At 34.9% G+C, this 14,764-nt stretch overlaps 1 protein-coding gene across 1 annotated transcript in view; it reads right to left on the reverse strand.

Annotated features, from left to right (window-relative positions):
• Window positions 1–14,764, reverse strand: part of PGM2L1 (phosphoglucomutase 2 like 1) — a 49,850-nt gene that overhangs the window by 21,812 nt on the left and 13,274 nt on the right. Inside the window, exons 2-5 of the mRNA XM_015075582.3 lie at window positions 7,531–7,698; window positions 4,494–4,600; window positions 3,690–3,774; window positions 3,279–3,362 (exon numbers count right to left, since the gene is read on the reverse strand). Coding sequence (XP_014931068.1) covers window positions 3,279–3,362; window positions 3,690–3,774; window positions 4,494–4,600; window positions 7,531–7,698 — 444 coding nt within the window. The remainder of the gene's footprint in view (window positions 1–3,278; window positions 3,363–3,689; window positions 3,775–4,493; window positions 4,601–7,530; window positions 7,699–14,764) is intronic.

Genomic DNA, 14,764 nt, shown 5'->3' on the forward strand with positions numbered 1-14,764 from the left:
GAAGACCATGGGGGAGGGGAAGGAAAAAAAAAAGTTAGAGAGGGAGGGAGGCAAACCATAAGAGACTCTTAAAAACTGAGAACAAACTGAGGGTTGATGGGGGGTGGGAGGGAGGAAAAGTGGGTGATGAGCATTGAGGAGGGCACCTGTTGGGATGAGCACTGGGTGTTGTATGGAAACCAATTTGACAATAAATTTCGTATTAAAAAAAAACAACTATTCTATACTGACTATGCAAATCTACTTAAACATATGAACAAAGACATATGTAGAACATTCTTTGTAGCACTGTTTATGAGTAGCAGAAGATCAGAAACAAATGAAATGTTCCTCAACAGAGGACTGGTCAAATAAACCAGGATTCGTTTATACAGATTTTTAAAGAGGAATAAGGCAGACCTATCTACCTATCAATTGATCAACTGAGAGAATGATCTCTAAGACTGTTTCATGCTGTTGTGTGAAAAACAGCAAGGTGTAGAACACTATATAGTACTCTCCCATTTATGGAAAAAAATGTGGGAGTGACACTCTCCCATTTATAGAAAAAATGTGGGAGTGACAAATACATATATAATTATACATGCATAGACAATCTCTGGGAGGAAACAAAACCAGAAACAATATTTGCTTCTGAATAGGGGTACTGGGGGAAAGAAATGGGAGAGGTACTTTTGGCTGTTTCACTTTTTACACTATTTAACTTTTATCCTTTTTACATCGTGCTTATATTTTAAGGAAAAAAATCTTTGAGGCTCTATTATGTGACAAATACGTTCACCAGGAATGACTACCATAACAGGTGAAGTCCTTCCACCCCTGAGCTTATATTGGGGAAGAGCGTTGGGGAAGGTCAAACAAGTCAATAAAGAAGCAATTCATCCTAAAGAAAGCAGATAATCAGAGACAGTGATAAGTTCTGTAAAGGAAATAAACAAGATGATGAGAAAGTCACTGAGGGAAGTCACTTCAGATAAGATGGCTTGGGAAGGTCTCTTCAAGGAAATAACATGTGGGCAGGAATCTGAAGGATGAAAATAAGCAAATCTGCAAGATTAAGGAAGAGCAATCCAAGCAGAGGAAAAAATAATTACAAAGGTTCAGAGGTGGGAAAGGCTTTGGTATACTGGAGGACCAAAGGAACAGAAAGAAACAGTAGTGTGAGTGGAATGTAGTGGACACAGGAGAGGAATGAATGAAATGAGGTTGAAGAGGTAGGCAGGAGACAGAGTCCTGGAAACCTCAAGGTAAGGAGTGTGGATTTTATTTGAAGAGTGAGAAGCCACTGGAGAATTTTAAGAAGGAAAGTAACATGACCTTTTCATATTAAATAAAAATCATCTGCTTGCTTGGTGGAAAATGGATTTCAGGGAGAACAACGGGACCAGAACGAGACCAGATAGGATGCCGTAGCTCTGACATAAGATAAAAGTGCTTGATGACGGTGGAGGTAGAAGTGAGCAGAGCAAATATATTCAACATACATTTTATTTTATTGTATTTTATTATTATTTTTTAAAGTGTGTTTATTTATTTTTTACTTACTTAGAGAGAGTGGCAGACGGGTAGAGAGATAGGGAGAGAGAGAATCCCAAGCAGTCTCCATGCTCAGCTCGGAGCAGACCCCTTCCTGACTGTGAGATCACAACCTGAGCCAAAACCAAGAGTCGGACGCTCAACCAACTGAGCCACCCAGGCACCCCTCAACATACACTTTAAATGTAGAATCTGTAGAATCTTTTAGTGGGTTAAATGTTAGGAGTGAAGGAAAATGAATAATCAAGAATAATTTTGGGGGGCACTGGTTGGGCACCTGGGTGGGGGGTAGGATCAGCTCCATGCTAAGTGTGGAGCCTGGTTGGGATTCCCTCCTTCTCTCTCAGCCCTTCTCCTGCTCATGAGCACATGGCATGCACTCTCTCTTTCTATCAGTAAATAAATAAATAAATAAATAAATAAATAAGTAAGTAAGTAAGTAAGTAAGTAAAATTATTTTTGGTCTTTGTTTGGGTGGCTGGTAATGTCAATTTACAGAGGTGGGGAAGATTCAGGGAGGAACAAATTTGGGTGTGCATGTGACAGGTTGTGGGGGAATTAAGACCTCTATTTGAGAGACACTAATTCTGAAATGTCTATTAGACATCCCAATGGATATCAGGTAGATAGCTGGATTTAGAAATCTGATCTGATGCTCGGAGGAGAGATCTGGGTTCTCAGCTCTCTTTGACAGTTGACTTCTCCTTCCTTGCAACTCTCTTCTTATCCCTTTGGTTTTTATGGCACTAATCTCCCCTGGTCTATCCTCTATCTCCAGCTCTTCCTCTTTCTGCCTTCCTTAAAGTTGATGTTCCCTGGGGATCCCTTTTGTACCTATTTTTTACTATATACTGTCTCTGGGCCACTCACCCAACTAAAAGACTTCCAAATATTCTTACATGTTCTAATATGTATGATAACCCCCAAATCTGTAACTTTAACCTTAGATTTCTCCCCAAAGAAGATCTATATATATCCAGTCACCTACTAGATGTTGCTACCTGGTTGGCCCACAAAGACTTCAAACTTAATATGTCCCAAACTGAATTAATCATGCTTCTTCTCTGCCTCTGTGCATAGTAACACTACCCATTTAGCTGGCCAGGGCCAAAATCATAGATTAGTACTAAATCTTCTTTTCCCTAATAAAACAGAGTTCAGTGTACCTGAAGACCTCCCATACAAGAAGAAAAACAAATATAAGATCATGCATTCATCACCCAGGAGCCCCGAACACTGGCTCAATACTGTGCTGTACCCTCTCTTTGCTGCTCTTCACCCCTCTCTGCCCTGCTTTCTGCCATGGAGGCTGACACATCAAATGGATCCTACAGCCAACGGGGAGTACCAGTAGAAGGTTGGAGGAAAAGGAGAGTGAGATAAAGGTACTGTTCCTCTGGCTTTCCTCCTGCAAACTCCCATTCATTCTTTAAGTTCTCAGTTCTCAGTATGACTTTGTTTCTAAAATGTAGACAGGGTGGGTTTGAGATAGGATGGGGAAATCAAAGGCAGTAGAATACTAGAAGTAAAAAGACCACTGAAGAGATTTTTGTAGTAGTACACGTTGAGAAGTAATAGGGCCATTAGGAAAACACATCCTTCAAGGGCTGGCCCTCATGTTTTTATATTCCTGTCCCCAACATCTAACCCTGATCCTCAGTGATGAAAGTATAACTCAGCACATATTATTTAAATAAAATAAGAACTATACAATAAGCAAAGATCAAGAGTCCAAAGTTTACCTTGTACCCGTTGTCTTCTTTGCGGTTGTGAGAAGCAGTAATCATCACACCTGCAACTGCTTTGAGCTCCTGGACCGCATATGGCTGAAAAAACAGTCACACCATAATTCCATTTTGCTTTCCACCTACTTACACATTTGACATAGGAATAACTTTGAGTAACAGGAGGAGACATTAAGACAGAAATAGGCTAAAACTTGTTATCTTGTTATAGATCAAATTCTTTGGTGGTTCAACACATGCTTGTTGAATGAAAATAAACTCAGTGTAAACTTTGTTTCCCTTCCTTTGGTCTTTCATGTCACTTAATATAGAACTGTAAGCATGACAAATATTTGAATCCTGGTTGATTTAAGAAATTTTTTTAATTTGTGGCAACAAACTGTACAATCAATAATATAAAACACTTACTACAAAAGGCGTAGGAACATATCTTGAAAAAAGGTACACAGGAACATCTTTGGCCAATAAGACTGCAGCAGTGAGTTTAGCAAGTCTAAAAAAAAAATTGAGGGAGATTTCACTCAGTCCTTAGCTTATCATAGATTTTAAAACCTAACCTTCTACAAGATAAATGTTTCATATTGGAATTATTCTGAACATATAGTAGCCTAATATAACCAATTCTTATAATCAGCAGTTAAACTTCATGCTCCAACTTAAAAATGTTAAATAAATAAGGTTTTTTAAAAAGGAAGTAATAAGAAACAGAACTGATCTTTTAATTTCCTCCTTTTTCCTTAATCATCTTTTGATGGCTCCTTTACTAAGAAATAAAACCTGAAAAGGGCAAAAAGAATGCAGGAAAGTGAAATAAGAGACTCTGATAAACACAATTGCATAAGTAACCCCTGAAAAAAAGTATCACTATCTCATGACTATGTGTGAAAATCACCTAAAACTAATTAAATGGGATTATAATGAGAGAATACAATTTATTTAATCATTCCTACCTGGTGCTTTTGCCAAAGTATTAAAATCATAACATAAACTATGATACCATTCTAAATACTAACTCTAAATATTTAAAAATTTTAATCCTGCCTGTAAAACCTAAGGGTTCTTTTTAAAATGCTTCTATTTCATCTCTAAAATAAACATCAGCATGTGATCACATTTCTATTTGACAGTTTCCTGTTTCAGAAATCCTACTGTTAATTTTTTTTTTAAGGCTATCGCAATCCAACTTAATCTCTGAAACAATTAACGCTGTACCTCTGGCTGCTGCAGCTGCTAGTTACTTGACCCCGGGTGTCATACCCGACGACAAAGCCTCTCTCCTTGAAGTCTGAGAAGCATCTCTCAAGGTATTTGTACATTCCCTGGAGCAGATAAACACAAAAGATTAGTTCCTGATTAATACCTGCATTTTCCACAACTTAAAAATCTATTATTTTTATGTGTAGTGGTCAGTTTATCGGCTCATAGGGAACCAGCTTCCGCCTTCATACTCATGTTTACCGATTTGGGAACAATACTGTTCAAGCCTCAAATGTGAGATGACAAACATTTATTTCCTGGAATTCCAGACTCATTTAATACCACAGAAATATCAATTAAGTAACTATTAAATCCAATAGGATACATAAAACATTAGGGGAAAACGAGGGGACAAGAGAGTCAGTATGCTAAGAAAAAAATACTGTCAGAAGACCCAAAAGAAATTGTTTCTTGTCTTAAGGCTCTAGAGAATAGAATTTTGACCATATTTGGCCTTGCTAAATCATAAGACTGAAGCCAACCAAAATATTTGACCTATTTATGACACAAACATTTTAAATCAGCAACATAAACCTTCATCAGAACATTTAAGATGGCTGATCCCGTTCTTAATTCCTTAGTTTTAAAATCTCACAGAAAGAAAATCTCATAAAGTAGGAAAATATGCAGTCACTGGTGACAAAAAAAGAAGCGAAGCACTGAATACTGAAAATATCACAACGATAAACTAAAACCATTTAACTTATGGTTTGATAACTTCAATAAGTGCTTTCATCTCTGAAAATAACACTTCATATTTTATAGTCCTTTAAAACCATTATCAAAAGTGTTGCCACATTTAATCCTCATGACCCCAAAAAGAAAGAATGCAGATACCTTTTCTATTTTTGTCTTTCAATATCTCTTCAAAAAAAGAGGTGACAGAGTAAGACTGAAGCTCCATTTAATGAATTGCCCAAGGCGATTCATTCAACTAAAACTAAGTTATACTAATTTATTGAAGTACTGGATGGCAGGCACTGCTAAGTAACTATGTGGCAGCACCAAATGAAGCCCCAGGGACCTCTAGACCCTTTTTTCATGGCTCTTTCAAGTGTAATTATTCTTTTCAACCTGCTCCTCAAAGAGGATTTCAATTACCTCCATTTTGACCTTAGGCTCTAATTTCCTAATTGATTAAGTTCTTTTTCCCAGCTAATCTCTTAACTCAGCAAAGATGCTGGCAAAGCATCTCCTTATGGAAACTGTAACTGTGACTACCCTGAGCCAGCAAGACCCACATGATTGACTACAAGACTGTGAGCAACTTGACCTTCACTGCCCACCTGCAAGTACCTCCCTACCTTTGTCCCACGTTTTCCTTATACAAACCTGGAATTATTTTCAGCACTTTGGAGGCAGTCTTTGAGATGCTAGTCTGCTGTCTTCCCGGTGTTGGTATCACTGATATAAATTCCTGTCTTGTTTCACCACCACCCCACTCTCTTTGGATTTTGTCATTGGCAAGTGGTCAAATTTGGTTTGTTTGGGACCCCAAGTGCCAGGTGCTCTTGCCCCCCGTCCACGGGTTACATTCCCTATGAATGTGTGTGTGTGTGTGTGTGTGTGTGTGTGTGTGTAAGTGCACACATGTGCATGCTTAATATAGCCCACGTTGACTAATTTCCCCAATTTATATATAATAACGATGCTATCCTAAAACCTCACAGAACATCCTATTATTCTCTCGTATAAATATCTGTCTTATCCCCCTTTATCTAGACTCTGAAAAGGGCTAGGGCTTAAGTATTAGATTCCATTTGGCTTTCCCCTTTCACACAATGGAATCTCAACTCCAGTAAAAATTTACACTTCCATAGAAATTTATTTTCAAACACCTCCTCCACCCCTTTTTATAAAGTCAAGGAATCTTCATTTAAAATGAAAGCTTATGAGGAAACCAATATATTAAAAAGAGTGAACTGATGAATTTTGGGATGAGGAGAAGAAAGGGGTCTGGGATGGGGGAAGTGGCACGTATCCTACCCATGTAGTCTAGTCATCTTATCATCCCTTCTACTCCATCCTCTGCACTAGCCTTTGCCTTTGGAGAATTCCCTCAGAACAAAGCTAAGGATGATTTACTGTTTGACAGTATTGATTAGAATTATGCCTACTGAGCAATTCTCTAGTCCAGAACTATTTTTAGTATATTCTAAATGCATTTTGGCTTCAAAAGTATAGTTCCTTGAAGCAGTGAGAATGTTTCACTAGAAAAAGAAGTAATTTGTTTCTAGGGTAAGTTGTATAAAATGGGGAGACATAAATTCTATCACATCATACACTGTCTTAAAGAACTCTCAAATGGATATAGAAAACCATGTTTAAGGGAAATATTTTCAACTAAACTTTCCAAATATTCTGGTTAACCTTTATCAATGGCCATATGCCAAAATGAGTAATTCTCTTTTTCCTAAATTTGTTTCTTTTTTTTTTTTTTAATTTTTTAATGTTTATTTTTGAGACAGAGAGAGACAAAGCATGAACGGGGGAGGGTCAGAGAGAGGGAGACACAGAATCTGAAACAGGCTCCAGGCTCTGAGCTGTCAGCACAGAGCCCGGCGCGGGGCTCGAACTCACAGACCGCGAGATCATGACCTGAGCCGAAGTCGGCCGCTCAACCGACTGAGCCACCCAGGCGCCCCCTAAATTTGTTTCTTTATGTTAATTGGAAATCTCAATATCTGTGTCCTGATTTCAAATGCAAAGTAACTGTCAAGATTTCAAATACAAAGTAAATGTCAAGAAGTTGACAATGGTAATCATAAGAACTCTTAATCAGAAAGTTAGTTTGTGACCTTGAAGATAGACAAATGACTTATAAGATAAATTCTGTGCAAGAGCAAAGGTTAGCATTTGTTCCAAGGTTTTTTAACTTACAAGAAGGTACCTTCCTAGACATAAAGTTTGTTTTTGTTTTAGAAAGCCTACCTAATTTATAAAGCAAAAAATAGAGTGATAAAAAGCATACATAATACTTTATAATACCTACCTGTGTTGACTGTATTACTGTAAGGTCATTAATATAGCAAAATCCTGCCCCCATAGCAGAACGAAGTCCCGCCGTCCCAAAAGTCATTCGGCAACAAAGACGATCTCGTAGCTCCTTGTTCATCCCATTCCGTAACAGATTTTCAATTTGCTCTTTTGTTTTGGGATTCTATAAAAAAGTATTAAGACTTAATCAGGATCACAAGCAGAGTCCTGATATGAAGCCCTTCTGAGGAGCCAGTAAATATTATGCATATTTTACAAGGTTCTACATATAAGTTCCACAGAGCTACTTATCAATAATTAGTATGTATAATAAAACAATACCTGTCACCTACGGAGCCCCCCAAAGAACCAGACCCTTACCGAAGGTAATGCACATATCTCTAATTGTCATAGCATTTTTGGTAATACTACTCAAGAATTTTTTAACAAATTGATAAACTTAAGAGCTATGGAACCCAAATAAGCCTCCTAGTCAAAAACAACATTAAGTAAGTTAGAGTCTGTCTTAAGTTTTAAAAGAAATAAGGAACCTATTGGATAAAAGCCATCAACACATGCCTACCAATTACTAAACCTCTGCGATTCAAAATGACCAGGTAAGCCTTCTGCTCTTTAAAGTCACAGAAAACCATTCAATGTATCTACAGTAAAGGTGATCATAAAAAGGTCTTAGATGTTAAATGTGGACTTGGTTAAGAATAAGAATGAAAATTCAGTCCAAGCTTGGCTTGTGAGGCAGGACATGCCAACATCTATACTTTAGGATTATGTATTTCATTATCACATCCATTAACTTATTTTCATAAAGCTCATGGATACTCTTGACTGAACTATTACTTTACAAGCAAGTTTCAAATGGAAGTGCAATTACAATAAGAATAAAATTTGAATGGAATTTTCTAGTATTTTCCTTATAAGAGAAAGAGTCAAATATTATGAAAATAAGGTGAACCACAACTTCTCCCTTCCATACTATATATAGTATGGATTTAGTCCATACTAACAGCTTAGATCTTCTATGTCTATGGCCTATACAATGATAACGAATATTCAGAATGATAAACCAAGGCACCTATAAGGTGCTAAATATTAGAACAGATTTGTACTTGCAAAGAAATAAAAACATATTAATATATAATTTAAACAAAAAGGTTTTCTGGGGGCACCTGGGTGGCTCAGTTGGTTGAGCGTCCGACTTCAGCTCAGGTCATGATCTCACAGCTCATGAGTTCAAGACCTGCATTGGGCTCTGTGCTGACAGCTCAGAGCCTGAAGCGTGCTTTGGATTCTGTGTCTCTCTCTCTCTCTCTGCCCCTAACCCACTCACATTCTGTCTCTGTCTCTCTCAAAAATAAATAAACATTAAAAAAAAAATTTAAACAAAAAGCTTTTCTGGTTATAGTGGAATTAAAGTAACCAGAGTACATGCCACAAACTAATGAGAAGCCATGGAAATTCTGATTAACTGAAATTATAATCAGCTAAAAATGGATATAAATTTATGTATATATATGTATGTATATATATGTGTGTATGTATGTATATACACGTATAATGACCTTAGCTCACGAAATCTCCATTTTATAAATGGCACACACTAACAAATACACAGCCTACATAAAACTATGAATAGCTATTAAGAGGAGAATCTAAACAATAAGACTAACTGGGCTACTCTATATTCTCCCAATGTTTAAGATGCTACCAGATTTGATACAAAGGTCAAAGAGACTTGAAGATGGCTAACATTTAAAAATAGGTATAAGAATGGCAAAACTGAAGACTAAAAAGTTTCAGTTCTGTAGAAGGTATATGGCAGTGTCATACAGTTAGTGCCATAGAAATTGAGATAGTCCTAGGGCACCTGGCTGGCTCAGTCGGAAGAGCATGTGACTCTTGACCTTGGGGTCATGAGTTTGAGCCCCACGTTGGGTGTAGAGATTACTAAAAATAAATAAGTTTATTTATTTAAAAAAAATAAATTAGGATTTAAAATTCTTTTAAAAAGAAATTAGGACTGTCCTTTTAGAATGATATCACAGCAACTACCAAAATTTAAACTGCATATGCCTTTTGGCCCATAAATATCTCTGTCCATAGCAATGTCTTTACTCAAATAAGATTTATTCATACAAGAATGTCAATTGCAGCATCTTACTGGTAGTATTATTACCTCTGTGTTAATGAAGAAATTAAGATTTAGGGAGCCTATTATTACCACTGTATTAATAAAGAAATTAAGATTTAGAGAGCCTATTAACATGGAGCTAACATTGGAGGTCTAGACAGGATTTGAATCCAGGTTGGTCTGGTTCTAAATCCTATACCACCTCACAACAACAAAATAATTATGCAGAGCAGATTAATAATGTTCCTAATAATAATGAAGTCCAACTATAAAGCCAAATATGATTCCTTTTAATTATAGCTACATAAGATACAAAAATGACCCACCAGACATGAATATTATTAGGTTACTGAGTACTTCCTAATGTTTAACTGCACAGCTACTAGAGTAGGGCCTAAAAATTCCATTCTCTGTTATAAACATTACAACCAGTCCTAACCTAATTCCTGTTTCTGAAAAAGGCTGTAAATTAGAGAAAAATAAAAATGGATAATCACGATGCATTGGACAGATGTATATTTTTATGGTAAAAAGTGCTAAGTGATTATGGTGACAGGCAATGAAATCTACTTTAAATGCAGATTTCTCCACTATTTCATAACTACATTAAATTAGATGTTGATGTTAAAATGTTTAAAAATACACCTAAAGGGCAATCTATGTAGCCATGATTATCATACATTTTCCATGAGGATGAAATTACATTTCTATTTTGTTGTTAAAATATTCAAACAACTATGATTTTTATAAGCTATCATATTATGAAGATTCTAAAGAACTACAAATTATTTTTAAAACTCTTTCCACATAGAACTCAGATACATTAAATGAAAAGCAGAAGCATACATAATGTGTTTTAATTTGTATAAAAAGAAGTATATGTATACTTACATCATTCCAGAAATACTCCATGCTAATATAAGACACTAAAACTAGTGATTATCTCTGATGGGGAAACCAGGCATAAGGTCTGAGGCAGAAAAGTGACTTTATTGTACAGCCTTAGTACTGTTTGGATATTTTATATTTTACTTATTTTATGGTAAAAACTAAATAAATCTCTCTCTGATGGCTGAGAAAAACTACTATTGTGGGTCTACATGGATACTTTTTACCTCACAAATTGTGTTTTTGTCACTCACAGAAGGTTATTAATAAAACAAATGTTGGAGCTTTCTCAAATACAAATTATTGTTTGCTTTCTAAATGTGCTCTCTTATTTACAATGCGTTCATTACTTGAGGATAGGAGCAGGCTAATCAGCAAAAAAAGAAGAAAATGGTTCAAGTGATGCCAGCGGTAAAGAAAGCTCTAAAAATTATACTGTAAGTCTGCAGAGAAGTTATTTGATTTACATACCTTCTGGAAATGTACATTCCTTTTGGAAAGTAAATGCATTCAATCTGAACTAAAGTTGCTCTTAACTAGTGTATTTTAGAGTCCTAATAATTTTAGTGCCCCAAAAAAGTAATCCTGCAGAAAATCCAAAAAGATTTTAGTGACTACTAGCATTTTCTATACTTCATCAGGAAGGAAGCTAATTGTTTAGTAGGAAATCAGTAAGCTAAAGAATACAGAATTAAAGCCATGCATTATTTTCAAAGGTTACCTGTTTACCCAAAATTTTCCTTTAGGTTCTAATCCTATGGAGTGCTGCAACTTTATATGGCTGAAATGAAGAAAAGAAAGTGTCTTCTTACATAATACTCTGTGGAGTTGTGTTTTTTCCATGGCGTAGGTCCTTAAGGCCCAAATTCAAAGAAAACATGAAAGAACTGATTTAAAAAAAAAAAAAAAAGCAGCACTTTATATATATAAAGAGAAGTACCTCCTTTAACAAACCTCTTACAAACTTTCATAGATGTGAATAAAGGTATATACCAGACCAAAATCATTCCAACTCTACCTGCCATGAAACGAAAGTATTAGTATTCATTTATGAAGGATTACTCTGGATTCACCCAAGCTTTTCTGAACCTATTCTTTTCATAATTCGGGGGCTTCTGTATTATCTATGTGTAATAAATATAAATGTATATAAAAGTACATAAAAAACTGATTAATCATCATATAAAACAAATCAAGTTTGTCAATGAAGAAGTCACCTATAAATCTTCTTTCCTCCTTCTTTTATAAACCTAATAATTGTATAATTTTTATACAACTTGAATCTACTCTATTAATATTATTATATTATATACATATTTTTGCAATCAAAATCCTAATATTGTTATATATCTAAAGGTGAGGTAATATACAAAATTGACTTCTTAGTGGCTCAAATATATCTAAAATTGCAAAGCTTGTAAATAACATTTTAAAATGTTACTGACAGAAGCTAGTGCCTAAACAACAAATACCAGTTTTATAGAACTACAGAAAAAAAATATTTAAGTTTATTTCTCAACAGAAGTTAAAATAGGAAACTGCCATCTGAAAACCTGAAGGGTAAATGTAACTGACATTTACTTCTAAGGGTCAACCAGCTTGAAGATCCAAATCTAGAGACCTGAAGCAGAACATGTTTTCCAAACCAGATGCTTCCTCAGAGTCCAAAATATACTCTTGCTAACCAATAATTTTTTCCCATCTAAGAGTCTTTGTGTAATTCTAAATTTAATTTCTCCATCTTAAATTTTTTTTTGTATTTAAGTATAGTTGACATATAAAGTTGTATTAGTTTTAAAACATAGTGATTTGATAATTCTATAGATTACACAATGCTCACTCACCACAATAAGTGTAGTTATACCATCTGTCACTATACAATGTTAATACAATATTATTGACTATATTCCCTATGTTGTACTCTTCATCTCCGTGACTTATGTATTTTATAACTGGAAGTTTGTATTTCTTAATCCCTTTTACCTATTTTGTACATGTTCCCACCTCTTTACCCTCTGGCAACCATCTGGTTTGTTCTCTGTATTTATAAGTCTATTCCTGGGTTTCGTTGTTCATTTGTTTTGTCTTTCAGATTCCACATATAAGTAAAATAATTTCTCCATCTTTAAAAACATTGTAGAACTTAGCATAAGTCGGCTTAGATAACAAATTTGAATGACTATTCTTGTCATATAAAATGAGATTTCATTAATAATAATTGGCTTAATAAAGCTTGAGACCATTTAATGAATATAAAAATCATATCCAGGAAATAAAGATTCTAACTACTCAAAAAGCAGAAAATAAGACATTAACTATAACATATTATCATTTAAGTATAATACTAAACATGCCAAAATTCGTGTGAAAGATAAAAATGTTGATTAATTCATTTCAAAACATGTATATATATATAGTTTTATATGCATAGTGTTATATATATATACATATATATATATATATATAGTCTTTTTTTTAACTTTTGGATTGTTTTTCTAACAAAACACACACATGTGTTCAATAATATAGTCATAGTTAAGTTTCTGTTATGCTTTAAACAAAAAATATTTCTCATAAAGACAGTCAAAATAAAACATTTCAAATGTTTGCTATTTTTCTCTAGGTATTCTGACACATACTTTTCTTGACTGAAACTGATCTTAAAAAATAAAGTCTCAGTTTAAAAAAAAACAGAAAAAATATCATCTTGGTAGATGCAAAGGAAGCATTTGAAAAAACTCAACGCCCAATAGCTATTTTAAAATTTCTCAGTAAATGCTGAATAGTAATTCCACTAGGAATTTACCCAAGAGAAATGAAACATGTTCACACAAAGACCTCTAAATGAATTTCAAAGGTAGATTTACTCTGAAGAGTTAAAGCCTGTTGTCCATCAACAGGTGAATGAATAAACAAATTATTGTACATCCATAAAATAGAATAATATTCAGCAATAAAAAGGAACAAACTGCTGGTATAGAAAACAAAATGGATAAATCTCACAAGTATTATGTTAACTGAAGGAAGCTAGACACAAAAAGCCTACGTATTGCATGATTTTTATAAAAGCAAACTACAGGAACAATAAAGAACTATTACAAGTCAACAAAAAGACAACCCAATTTAAAGAGGGACAAAGGATTCACTAAAGAAAATATATAAATAGCCAATTGATTCATGATACAACATGGATGAAATCTGAAATGTGCTAAGTAAAAGAAGGCAGACACAAAAGGCCACAAACAATAGTATGGTTCCATTTATATGAAAGGTCCAGAATAGGAAAATCTAGACAGATGAATGGTTGTCAGGAGCTGGGGAATGGGCAATGACCACTAATGGATACGGGGTTTCTTTCTGGGATAATTAAAATGTTTGGGAATTAGATAGTGGTGGGGCACCTGGGTGGCTCAGACAGTTAAGCATCCAACTTCAGTTCAGGTCATGATCTCATGGTTTGTGGGCTTGAGCCTTGCATTGGGTTCTGTGCTGACAGCTCGGAGCCTGGAGCTTGCTTTGGATTCTGTGTCTCCCTCTCCCTTTGCTCCTCGCTCCTCCCCCTGCCCCACTCTCTCTCTCAAAAATAAATAAACATTAAAAAAAAATAGATACTGGTGACAACTGCACAATCTTTTGAACATACTAAAACCCACTGAATTATATACATTCTAAAATGATGAATGTTATTTCACATTATGTGAATTATATCTCAATTAACAACAACTACAGGACAAATTAGATGAGTGGTTGACAGGGGCTGGAGCAAGGGGATTCACTACAAAAGGGCACAAGGGAACTTTCTGCAGTGATCGAAATGCTCTTTGATTGTGATGCTGGTTTTCCAACTGTATACACTTTTCAAAATTCATTAAGTGGAACACTTAAAAGAATTAAATTTACTGTCAATTTTGTAAATGTAAATTACACCTAAAAAACAAACCATATAGAAAAACTCTAAAGCTGAGACCAAAGTAGAAGAAATACGCATAAATCCAGATGCACACAGGGTTTTACCTTATAATGCATGAATTAATGACAAACAATATTAGGTGCTTTTTTCAATTCCCTTTATAAAACATTTGAGAAATATAGTTTAATGTTAAAAAAATTACACTTGAAAGATACTTGAATTCTCTTTATGAAGCAGAGTTTTTTTTTTAAGACATACAAATTACAAAAACAAATTCATGGGTGTGAATTGTACTGTTGCATA

This window comes from Acinonyx jubatus, chromosome D1 (assembly GCF_027475565.1).
Source record: "Acinonyx jubatus isolate Ajub_Pintada_27869175 chromosome D1, VMU_Ajub_asm_v1.0, whole genome shotgun sequence".
NCBI classification, from domain to species: domain Eukaryota; kingdom Metazoa; phylum Chordata; class Mammalia; order Carnivora; family Felidae; genus Acinonyx; species Acinonyx jubatus.